General features: G+C 65.3%; 1 protein-coding gene across 2 annotated transcripts; it reads right to left on the reverse strand.

Moving 5' to 3' along the window:
* Positions 1–318: 318 nt before the first annotated feature.
* SLC22A12 (solute carrier family 22 member 12) lies at positions 319–7374 on the reverse strand (the record flags this gene model as incomplete). 2 transcript variants are annotated; one of them, XM_080641234.1, is made up of 10 exons in its annotated part: positions 319–1099; positions 1603–1806; positions 2022–2130; positions 2593–2807; positions 3518–3633; positions 3799–3922; positions 4672–4840; positions 4910–5064; positions 6027–6130; positions 6751–7374. In XM_080641234.1, 10 exons carry the CDS (start codon positions 7150–7152, stop codon positions 1036–1038), a joined length of 1662 nt encoding a protein of 553 aa, XP_080497360.1. In that variant the 3' UTR covers positions 319–1035. The 2 variants fall into 2 exon arrangements, with proteins under 2 accessions (XP_080497360.1, XP_080497359.1); XM_080641233.1 differs by having other exon boundaries at positions 321–1099; positions 4672–5064; positions 6751–7152.
* Between the last annotated feature and the right edge of the window lie 4531 nt (positions 7375–11905).

An 11905-nucleotide genomic window follows, 5' to 3' on the forward strand; every position in this document is an offset into this window, starting at 1 on the left:
GCTGGCCACGGGACCTGAGGCCTGAGCTGGGCTCGCCGCCTGCAGCCCAGGGCTGACTCCTGATGCGGCCCCTCCGGCCGAGCGTCACGGGCAGTCTGCTTCTCGGAGCCTTAGTTTTCCCATCTGTGAGACAGCAACGTCTACCTCGAAGGCTTTGGGAAAAAATGGAATGAGATGGTTCCCTGAGGTGCCAGCCTGGTGCCTGGCTCATAACGGGGCGGGAAAGGGCAGCTGCTCAGGGGGCACCCGGGGCAGGAAGGCTGGCCACCCAGCCAGGAGCCCCCACCCCGCAGACCTTGGGCCCATTGCCGAGTCGGTGAGGTCGTCATTTGTTCCTTTATTCACGCTCTGGTCTCCCTCCCACCTGTGCCCCTCCGCCTGCCTCTGAGTGGGAGCTGGGGACACCCCGACCCTCCGGGCACTCAGGCTGGGGGGTGGGAGCCAGGTGTGTGGCTGGGGCCGTGGGTACGGGTTCCATTAGATCCTCGGGCTGGGCCTGGGGCCTGGAATGAGGACATGGGCCTGGGTCTGGGAGGCTGTGGGCGGTGGTAGAGATGGTGGCAGGGGAGTACAGGCAGGAGACGTGGCCGCCAGGCGGGACTGGCTGTGTGGCTGGAGTGTGGAGAGGAGGGGGGCCAGGAGCCGCCTTTCGGGTGAAGCTGAGGAGCCAAGATTCCAGCACTGAGAGCCCTCAGGCTGGGTGAGAAGCCGGGAGGCTTTGACCACGGGTGACGATCCGCCTCGGAGCCCGCTGAGCCCACTGAGTCCGACAGCAAGAGGGCAGCTGGGATCGACAGGCGGGCCCGTCCCCCGGGCCTGGCCTCGCTCCTCTTTGCACCCACGAGTGGAGGTTAGGTGGCCTCCTGCCAATCACACCATCCTTTGCCCTTTCTGTGTTGAAGGCGGCTCCTCAGTGAGAGGCAGGGCTGGCTGGAGGGGCAGCCCCCGGGCCCCCTGGAAATCCAGGCCTTGGCTCTCCTGCTGTCAGCAGAGGACAGCAGGCTCCTCCCGGGCCCTCGCAGGCTCTCAGGAAGCCTAAAACTGCGTGGATTTCAGGACAGAAGGCCCCCGGGCACCGTGTGTGGCCTTCTTTACTGACCTGTTCAGGAAAGATGCGGAGGAGTTGTGTCTTGAAGGTGCAGTGACCCTGACCTCTGACCTGTGTCCATCCTGAGGATTCAGCAGATCCTGCTGCTCTCAGGGCCCAGGACTGAGCTCCCTGAGCACACGGTGGAGGGCGATGGGCAGGGACAGCCTGACAGACATCTTGGGGCTATCGTAGTAGAGTCTGGGGCCAGTGAAGACCCCAACAATGGCCATCCTGCCCTCGGCCCCCCCCTTACATAGGGCAGCGCTCCCTCCCCCTGATTCTCTCAAGGTGGAGCTAGGGTAGCTGGGCCACTTGGGCCTCAAATAGTAGAACGAAGAACAGGGTCCGCAATCCACACTGTCAGTCGGGAGACCCAGCCCTCGGCCTCCATTCTCACAGATGTGCTGTGTGACTCCCGGCCAATCCTGTCCCTCTCTGGGCCTCTGCTTCTCCTCTGTCCCGGGATGGGGTGGTGGCCAGGCCCAGCTGTCCTGGGTTCTGGGTTTACTCACTGGTTCTGCACATCCTGGATGGTGTCGGGCAGCGGAAGGTTCTGGGTCTCGGGCAGCAGCAGCGCGGTCAGGCCACTCAGCACTGGCACTGCCCCGTACACCAGCAGGGGCAGTGAGGGGTGGTGGACACCCAGTAGCCGGACCAGAGGCCCCAGGATGGCTCCCCCTCGGGCCGACATCTGGCCCAGGCCCACTGCGGTCATCCTGCCGGCACAGTGTCCTGTGAGGGGCCGCTCTGCCCACCCTCGGCCTTGACCTCCCACTCCGGCCCAGCCCTGCTCTGCCCAGGGAGCTGCAGTGGGTCAGCCTGAGACCACATGGAAGAGAGACAGGGCATGAACAGCCAGGCCTGGGGGAGACCACCCCCTCCTGCCCTCCCAGCCCAGGGCCTCCCTGCCGGGGCCCAGGCCCAGCCTCACCTGAGCACGGTGGGGAAGAGCTCCCCAGTGTAGATGGAGACGCAGGTGAAGGCCACCCCTATCCACCCGAGCCCCAGCAGGGCCAGGGCTGAGCGCAGGGGCCTCATCTCTGTGGGCGGAGACAGGGATGGCAGGGGCCCCAGCATCAGCTGGAGGCGCTCTCCCTGACCTCCCAAATGTCTGTCACCTCCACTTGGGTGTCCCAGACCCCACACATGCACCTTGTCCTAAGTGACTTCATAGCCACATTCTCTGATCCCCCCCAATCTGTTTGCCACCCAGACACCCAGAGCCAGACCCAGGGAGTCCTCCCTGCCCCGCCCCCCATTTCCCTGCCCCTGTCCCCACAACTCATCACCGAGTCCTTATTTATCTCCACAGTTTTCACAGTGTCGCCCACCCCCTCCATCCCTGCTCGACTGCCCAGTGCAGGCCACCACCATCTCTCCCGACTCCTCCTTCCTAGCTGGGCCCCCGTTCTAGTCCAGCACCCTCAGAGGAGGGGCCAGGGCCTGTGTTCCCCAGGTAGGATCCTCGGCCACAGTGAGGGCACCCAGACCTGCCCGCTCACCGCGGGGCACCAGCGCGTTGGCCAGGATGCAGAGCCCGGCCAGCACCAGGGAGGCCGCCTGCGTGGGGCGGCGACCCACACAGCTCAGCAGCAGCAGGGTGCCCAGCTTGGCTGCCATGTCAACGACCCCGATGAGGACCTGGAGCAGGAAGATGTTGCTGTCCAGGGCCTGCAGGTCCAGGGCCAGGCCGAAGAAGGTGAAACCGAAGGCAAACCTGGGGGCAGGCGGGACGGGTGGCGTCAGGCTGAGGCGTGGGCTGTCCCACTGCTTGTTAGTTCTCGGACCCACTTCCGCCCTCCTGTGGCCTCGGGGTGGCAGAGGGTGGTCTCCGCAGACGGCATTTCCCAGGGTCGCTGCCAGTGCTGTGCCTCGTTAGGTTTGGCCCATGGGCGGCCCCGGTGAGAGGCTGGAGGCGGGGCCAGGGGAGAAGCAGGGGGTCCCTCCCGCCCTTGCCCTGGGTGCCCTGGGTACCCTGTCCAGGCCTCTATGGTCCCCTGAGCAGGCCCCCCTCTGAGGCCTCTTTGCTGGGTGGCCCTGGCTCCCGGCCTCTGAGAATACCCCTCCCTCCTCCTGGTCCCTCCACACTAGGGGGGGAGTGCTCTCTGGTGTTGAGTTCTGAGTCTCATCCTCCTGGGCTCTCCGGCTCCTGCAGCGCCTTCGTTATGAATCCTCCTTATTCCTCTCTTCTCTCCGCACTCAGCTGCCTGGGCCACCGGGCCTGGGCCATTCCCCTGATGGAGGTGCAGGGCTGTAGGCCCTGTGCCAGAGCACCCCGCACCCCCCCACCCCCGCCCCCAGACCGGTGGGACCAGCTGGAGAGCCCTCAGAGGCCCTGCCTGATGCAGCAGAGCCCTGACTGGGTTCCCGGCAGCCTGCGGGCAGCGGGGCGGAGGCTGGGCCAGTGGGCGGGTGAAGGGCATCTACCAGCACAGAGTGGAGACGCCCGTCCGGAGGCCCAGGCCAGGTGTGCAGAGCAGGTTGCCCAGGCTGGCGGGAGCCCGGCTCGCACTGAGCTCCTCCTGCATGGCAGAGAGCACGACCTTGGGGGGCGGGGGGGAGGGCAGGGAGGCATTGTCAGCTCTGGCAGCTCCAGCAGGCCCCCCCCCCCCCAAGACCCTTATCCTAGGGGCCAGGCCCTCTCGAAGACCCTGTGCAGGGTCAGGGAGAGGTCTGGGGTCCAGCCTGGGGAAGGCGCCCTGCCTCACCTCCATGGTCAGCGCATCCCCCGCTGCGCTCTTGCCGTTGATGGCGGCCACCCGCTGCAGCTCCCGCAGGCCCCGCTCCAGCCTGCCGGTGATGAGCAGCCACCGTGCCGACTCCACCAGCCACCTGGGGCGGGCGGGCGGGAGGGCAGAGTGGGAGGGGGCCACTGCCTGTGGGTGGCCCAGGGTCTGGCCTACACAAGCCTCACTGACCCTCTCACCCCTCTGCCCAACGGGGTGGCCTCACTGGTGTCCACAGGCCCTAGACTCGGGAGGTGAGGTCAGCGGGCGGGCAGTGACGGGCGCTGACATGTGGCAGCCACACCGTCTCAGCGCCCTCCTTCCCAGCAAGCCCTCCTTCCTCCCTCCTTCTTCCTCCTCCCTCCACTGGGTTGAGGTGGGGGGGGTCCCTGTTCTCCCCTTCCTGCCTCCCTCCCGACCCCATGGCCCTTCCTTTGCCTCACCGGGGAGCCAGGCCCAGGGGGGGTGGCCTGGGTGCAGTTAGGTGCCCCCACCCCCCTGCCAGTAGCTACGGGGGGCACAGTCCTGCCAGCCACCACAGGCCCCGACCTGCCAGGGTCCCTCCTCTGCTGTCTGTCAGTGCCCGGATACCACAACCCCCCGCCCCCACTTGTCTCCCTGGCTGCACCTCCTGCCTGAGCCGACACCCGCCCCCCAATACCCCAGCCTGCAAACAGCTTCCTACTTGCCCCAGGGTCAGGCCTGGAGAAGGGTCTTTGGTCCTACATTCCCGCCCCCCCCAACAGGTAGTCAGCAGTTCTCAGCACCTCTAGCTCCCCTGGTACTCGGCTGGCCCCAGGGGGAGGCGTCTCCCCTTCCCCGGGGTGGGGGGTGGGCCGGGCCGGGTGCACCCACCAGGAGTACACGAAGCAGAGGAAGAAGGGGACGGAGACGGCCAGCTGCAGCAGCGCCCAGTCGCGCACGCCGTAGGCCACGGCGGCCATCAGCACCATGCCGAAGCTGTAGCCCAGGGAGTTGAAGGTCATGGCCAGGACGCGGGCTCGAGTAGACGTCCACTCCATCACTGCGAGGAGACGTAAGGTCACCCCGGAGCCTTCAGGGCCTTCCCCTCGCCCGGGCCAGGGGCACCTACGCAGCGTGGCAGTGTTCATCATGACGCCGGCGATGGCCAGGGCCCCCAGGAAGCGGAAGAGGCAGTAGAGGGGGAAGGTGGGGGCGAAGGCGGTCGCTGTGCCCCACACGGCCATCTGAAGGTAGCTCCAGGTCAGCACCAGCCTGCGCCCAAACCTGTCACACCGGGAGGGGGTCCACAGCGGGCCACGGGATTGGCCACGGGATTGGCCACGGGATTGGCCACGGGATTGGCCACGGGATTGGCCACGGCGACTGGACCCCAGAGCCCACGCTGTGCTCGCTCGCTGAGCAGAGGGGAAGCTAAGATGACACCTGCGGCCCTGGCTGGTGTGGCTCAGTGGATAGAGCATCGGCCTGCGGACTGAAGGGTCCAGGGTTCGATTCCGGTCGGGGCAAATGCCTGGGTTGCAGGCTCTACCCCATTGGGGAGCGTGGAGGAGGCAGCCGATCAATGATTCTCACTTATCATTGATGTTTCTCTCTCTCTCCCTCTCCCTTCTTCTCTGAAATCAATAAAAATATTTTTTAAAATAAATTAAAATGACACCTGGGGTAAGAGCCACAGTCTTTTTTGTTGTTGTTGTTGTTAATCCTCACCCAAGGACATGTTTCCATTGATCTTTTAGAGAGAGTGGAAGAGAGCGAGGGAAAGAGAGAGAAATATGGACGTGAGAGAAATACATCGATTGGCTGCCTCCTGCACACGCTCCAACCAGGGCCCAGGTTGATTCCTTGACTGGAATCGAACCCGGGACCCTTCGGTCCGCAGGCTGACTCTCTATCCACTGAGCCAAACCAGCCGGGGCCAGAGCCACGCTCTTCGTCCGTGGAGGCTCCTGAGCACAGGGGGCGCCATGGTGCTCTCGGGGAACGAGTTCCCGCCAGCGGGGCAGCCAGGCCGCTGAGGGCGGCGGCGGCCCAGCAGGTGTCGGCCTTGAGTGTCTGATGAGCATAACCCTCCGCGGCCCCAGGAGACTCGGGGAGACCAAGGCCCGGAGGGAGTGCGAGCCCCGAGCACAGCACAGCTGGGGTGCAGGAGGGAGACCCACACGCAGGCATCTCGGACGAGGGGGCGCGAGGGCGCGGGCCTGCCTGGAGGGGAAGGGGGTCCGCACCTGTCGGAGGCTTGGCCGGTCACTGCGGCTCCCACCAGGACCCCGGCCAGGAAGATGGACTGGGCCATGGGCTTCAGGGCCTGAGAGTCACACACCAGGTCCCACTGGGGGGAGAGGAGGGGAGCTGAGCTCAGGAGGTAGGGGAGCCCCGGGGGGGCCTCTCGGGGAAGGCCCAGGGAGCTGGTGTGGTGGGCAGCCTGCTGCCCCCTAGGGCTGTGGGCAGGGCCCGTGGGACAGCAAGGCTGTCACTCCCTGCCTACGCCCCTCCCTGGCTCCCTGCTGCCCCCAGTCAAGGGGTCAAGGGTCCAGCCCGCTCTGGCCTCCTCTCACCTCCCTCCCTCTTCCCTCTGGTTCTTTACAGAGGCCCCTTCCCGCCGGCTGCGGGCCCCCCCCCCCCACGCCCAGATTTGCCCGGGCCCTGGCGGGTCACCCTGGGAGTCTCATGACTCGTCGCTGAGCCCGCTGGCGGGCGGAGCAGCTGGGCTTGCATGTGAGGGAGCCGCCTGCGTCACCGCCGATGAGAGGGTGCCATCCGTGTCACCCGCTGCCCCCCCCCGCCAGGGCCTGGCAGGCGGTCTCCTGCCCCGGCCCCCCTGCAGGGGGATGTGGCCAAGCAGGGCTGGCTGGCGAGGAGCTCCGGGACCGGGCCAGTCCGCACCCTGCCGACTGCAAGCAGTGACTTTGGCCACGAAGGTGCCAGGCCTGGGGGAGGGGGGGGCCCTACCTGGGCCACGATGGTGGAGGTGAAGGTGCTGCGGTCGTAGACCCAGCCGTCCACGCACGGCTCCGTGGCAGCCTCGCTCCAGTTGGTGGCCGTGGCGTTGGGCGCCAGGAGCTGCCACTGTGGGCGGCGGAAGCGGCGACACGGGTGGGGCCCGTGGCGGGGGCCCGGAGGGATGGACACGGCCAGGAGGGCGTCGGGGCCCAGGGCGCCGGGGGCGCTGGCCTGGGCAGTGCCGTTGTCCAGGAGGGGCACCCAGCAGCGGTGCGCGGGCACGGCCGCCGAGAAGTTCTCCAGCACGTTCTGCGTGGTGAGCCACATGAGGGGCACGGCCAGGGCCACGGCCTGCAGCACCTGCAGGCGGCCCAGGCTGCCCACCCGGTCCAGGAGCTCAGAGAAGGCCATGGCGCTCCCCCGGGGGGCAGGGGCGGCGCCCGGGCCACAGCGACCGGCTCAGGGCCCAGGGGCGGCCGCCAGCGGGCAGCGAGGGCGTCTCCCCGGCAGCCCAGAGCATGGCAGCGGCCCCTCCGCTGTGCGGACCGGGCCAGGCTCGCAGCTGTCACTCGGGGAGGATCCAACGGGGACCGAGGCCGCTGGCACCTCCTCAGCCGTGAACTTGAGAAGTGCGGACAGCCGGGACGGTCACCCGGCTGGAACTAAACGGGCCAGGTGGCACTTCGGGAAGCGGGTCAGCAATCATTTCCTCGGTCAAAGTTGGTCAAAGTTTAACCCGACATGAGGGAGCCCCAGCGGCCGGTCCCTGGCGGGTGTGGGCTGGGCTCTGCCCCGGGACGGCAGCCGCCCCCTCGCACCCGGGTCTGCCTCGCTGGGATCCTCCTGACCGTGGGCTGGCGTGAGCCTGAGCGACATCCCGTGCACCAGGGACCTGTGTGTGCGCAGGCGTGTGTGTGTGTGTGTGTGCGTAGGCATGCGTGCGTGTGTGTGTGCATGCGTGTGCGCGCGCATGTGTGTGCGCACGTGCGTGTGCGCGTGTGCGTGTGTGCGTGTGCGTGTGTGTACGCGTGCGCGTGTGTGTGCGTGTGCGTGCGCGTGTGTGTGTGTGCGCGTGTGTGTGTGTGTGTGTGTGCGTGTGTGTGTCCCGAGTCCCAGCCTCATGAACATCTCACGCCTGCTCCCGCCAAAGCTGAGCTCCCTCCCCCCGCGCCGCTCCCGGCCTCCCCGTTGCAGCGCTCACACCGCCTCCTGTGCAGGGGCCACCCCGCCCCTCGTCCTCCCACGCCCCCACGCCCTTGGCCAGGCAGTCCTGGAGCCCTGCCACAGGGCACACGGGACCTGCCCCCTCTCTCCTCTGCCCAGCGGCCCCTCGCCCAGGATCACTGCAGCGGCCTCCTCGTTGGCCTCCCTGCCTCCACCCTTGAGCCCGCGCAGCTGATTCTCACACACGGATCCATGGATGCTGTTCACGTCCACGCGCCGTGTCCCTGCTGTGCTTGGAACCCGGCCGCGGCGGAAAGCCACGCCCGCAACGCGAGGCCTCGCTGCCTCCTCGGCAGCCCCACGGGCCTCCCTGCCTCCGGCCCTTCGCCTGCGCTCCCCTCCAGGCTCTGTCCAGAAGGCCCGTTGTCGGCGAGGCCCCCCTGTGCACCTGGCTGCCTTCCGCTGCGCCCGTGGCACCCGCAGTTCCCGTTCCTGCTTCTGTTTCCATTGCGTTAGCCACCACCCAGCACCTTCACCTTCCGCTCAGATGTCTCCCTCCGTCTGGCTTCCCGCACTCGCATGTTAGCTCCTTAAAGGGGGCCTTGCCCTGGCCGGTGGTCAGCCGGGTGGTGTCAGCCCACACCCCCACACCCCCAAAACACAACCAAAACGGTGCTGCGTGCTGGGGTCCCGGTCGGCACACACCTACGTTTCGGTTTCCATCTCTGGCTGGGGCGCGTATGGGAAGCAACCGATCGATGTTTCTCTCTCTCTCTCTCTCTCTCTCCCTTCCTCTACCTCTAAAAAAGTTGAATAAAAACATGCCCTCGGATGAGGATTAAAAAAAATAAGCAAATTAAAAGGGAGGGCGGGGGGACTTGGCCAATGTTGTTTCCTTCTGTGTGTCTGTCACTAGAGCAGCGTCTGGCACACAGTGGGGACTGGGGAGGTACAGACTGAATGGACGGAGGAAGTACAGACTGAATGGACATCTTACAGACTGGGGAAGTACAGACTGAATGGACATCTTACAGACTGGGGAAGTACAGACTGAATGGACATCTTACAGACTGGGGAAGTACAGACTGAATGGACATCTTACAGACTGAATGGACATCTTACAGACTGAATGGACATCTTACAGACTGGGGAGGTACAGACTGAATGGACATCTTACAGACTGGGGAGGTACAGACTGAATGGACATCTTACAGACTGGGGAGGTACAGACTGAATGGACATCTTACAGACTGAATGGACATCTTACAGACTGGGGAGGTACAGACTGAATGGACGGAAGTACAGACTGAATGGACATCTTACAGACTGGGGAGGTACAGACTGAATGGACGGAAGTACAGACTGAATGGACATCTTACAGACTGAATGGACATCTTACAGACTGAATGGACATCTTACAGACTGGGGAAGTACAGACTGAATGGACGGAGGTGCAAATACCTCCATTACATCTTACAGACACGCCCAGGATTCAGCAGAGCCGGCCTCTTCCTGGGTGGCGGGGGGGGGGAGGGGGGGCGGCCCCGGTGCAGCTGAGGGATCTGCTCGCTGGCTGAGTTCATGCTGCTCCTCAGCCCTTCGGTTGAGACTCTGATTTCCCCAGCGATGGGCCTTGTAATCCCAGAATTTATACTTTTCGCTTAGAAATTACTATGGGTTCTTCCTGAACTGCCGGTGCGTCTTCTAACTCCCACTCCTGTTGCGTGGCTGGGATCGCTCCCGTCATCTCCTGGGGGTGCGTTCATTCACTGAGAAACGTCGCTGAGTGCTCTCGGGCCGGCCCTGCTCCTGGCCCTGGGGGAGCAGCGGTGAACAAGAGGAGTCGCTGCCTGGGGCTCTGTGGGAATGACCGGCCACGGGCAGAGACAAGGCACCGTGCAGTGTAGAGTAAGGGGCCACTTTGGGTGGGAAGACTTCTCTGTGGAGGTGACTTGACCAGGAGAGGGGACAAGGCACACGGATGCCTGGGGGGAGAGCATTCCAGGCACAGGGAGGAGCACGTGCAAAGGTCCTGGGGTGGGCATGTGCCTCAAGGAGCCGTCCGGAGGCCGGGTGGCTGGAGTGCAGTGAGCACGAGAGAGCAGGAGGAGGTAAGGGTAGAGCAGTTACGGGGCCGTGACATACAGATCACTACAGGGTTTTAGGGAGAGGAACGCCTGTTTTAAGGTGATCCCCTGGCTGCTGTGTGGAGAACACACCGAAAGGGGGCAAGTGCAGGAGGGGCCCCAGGAGGCCGGTGTGTGGTCCGTGCGTGAGCGACGACGGGACCAGGGCCAGGAGAGGGGCTGCCCTGGGGGCGTGCTGATTTGCTGCGGGTGGGATGAGAGTGCTGAGAGAAGAGAGTGGCCTCGGGTGGGCGGGTGAATGGGGGCATTACCGAGGCACAGAACAGGCGTGGGGAGGCAAGCACGTTCGAGGGGGGGGGGGTGAACTGTCCGGCTCTGGGTATGATAAGACTACACGGCTGTCGGCCTCCCAGGCGGTGGTGTCAGCAGCGAGTTGGTTTTGGGGGGCGGGGGGAGACTAAGCCATCCTGACAGCCCTAAGGCGTGTCGAGTCCGGGACCAGGTGAGCTCCCCGAGGTTGGGACTGAGGCCCTGGCGTCCTGTCTCTAGAGGGTCCAGCAAAGCCCACGGGCAGGAAGCCGGGGCAGCACTGACGTCCCGGGAGCCGGAGGGTGGGGTCCCCGACAGCCAGCCAGCGGCAGGAGTGCTGCTGAGGGTGGCGGCCAGGCTGGCCTCGAGTCGGCAGGTGGACGTGCTGGGTGCCCGCGGCCGGCAGGCTTGCTGTGCCCCCTGGGGGTCCAATGGGCGTGGGGTCGTCGGAGAACCGGACGCAGGGAGTGGAGACAGTGGCTGCAGACACCTCCTTTAGGGCAGTGGTCGGCAAACTGCGGCTCGCGAGCCACATGCGGCTCTTTGGCCCCTTGAGTGTGGCTCTTCCACAAAATACCACGGCCTGGGCGAGTCTATTTTGAAGAAGTGGCGTTAGAAGAAGTTTAAGTTTAAAAAATGTGGCTCTCCAAAGAAATGTCAATCGTTGTCCTGTGGATATTTGGCTCTGTTGACAAATGAGTTTGCCGACCACTGCTTTCGGGCGTCTCACCGCAAGGGAGGGCAGCGAGAGGCCCCTGCTGGGATGGGATGTGAGTTAGTGAGGGGAATGCCAGCTGCCTCACACCCAAGCCCCAAACGCACAACGGCTGCCGCACCATAGAAGTTCGTTTCCTGGTCACGGAGGGTCCCTCCGGGCCTTGCCGATCGGGGCGGCCCTGCTCCCAGGGGAGATGGTGCGGTGGCCAGGCTGGGCGCCCCCAGGGCCAGCCCCGCGCCATCAGGGTTTGCGGTGGATGACATCATTCTGAGGGCGGACACAGGGAGCCGCCTGGCGGCGTGGCCAGTTCAGGTTCTCCTTTCTCTGGGCCTGGCACCCTGTGCGGGCCTCTCCCCGGCCAGATCGCGATTCCTCCCACCCCCCCCCCGCCCCCGCCCCCGTGTCCTGTGGCGACAGCAGCTGCCTCTGGTCCCAGGCCAGGCAGGAGAAAGGCCGGCCGAGTGAGGACTGTCAGTGACTCAGACTAGTCCCTGGGGGGCCAGCAGAGCAGGCAGAATCCAGGTGGCCGGCCGGAGGCGGCGGCAGCCACGGCCAGCTGTTTGCTCAAGTCTCGGGGGTCCCCAGACCCCGGGACACTGTTAATGTCCTTACTCTACACCCGGGTGACCAGGGCAGGTGAAGACCCTCAGCGAACTGTGTCTTCTTACCATGAAACACGTTGCCAAGCGGGGCTACAATGCCCATTTCACAGATGAGGAAATCGAGGCCCCGGGAGCCCAGATGCAGAGACCACGAAGCCTGCCTGGCCTCTCCCTGGCCCTGCCCGGGCCCTGCTCTGCACGCCAGGCCCTGCCCTGAGCACAGGTGGGGACATGATGACTCAGACCCGGCCCCGCGGCAGCCGCACCCCGTGACCCGGCCGAGG

The sequence above is a fragment of the Plecotus auritus genome (genome assembly GCF_963455305.1).
Source record: "Plecotus auritus genome assembly, chromosome: 9".
Lineage (NCBI taxonomy): Eukaryota > Metazoa > Chordata > Mammalia > Chiroptera > Vespertilionidae > Plecotus > Plecotus auritus.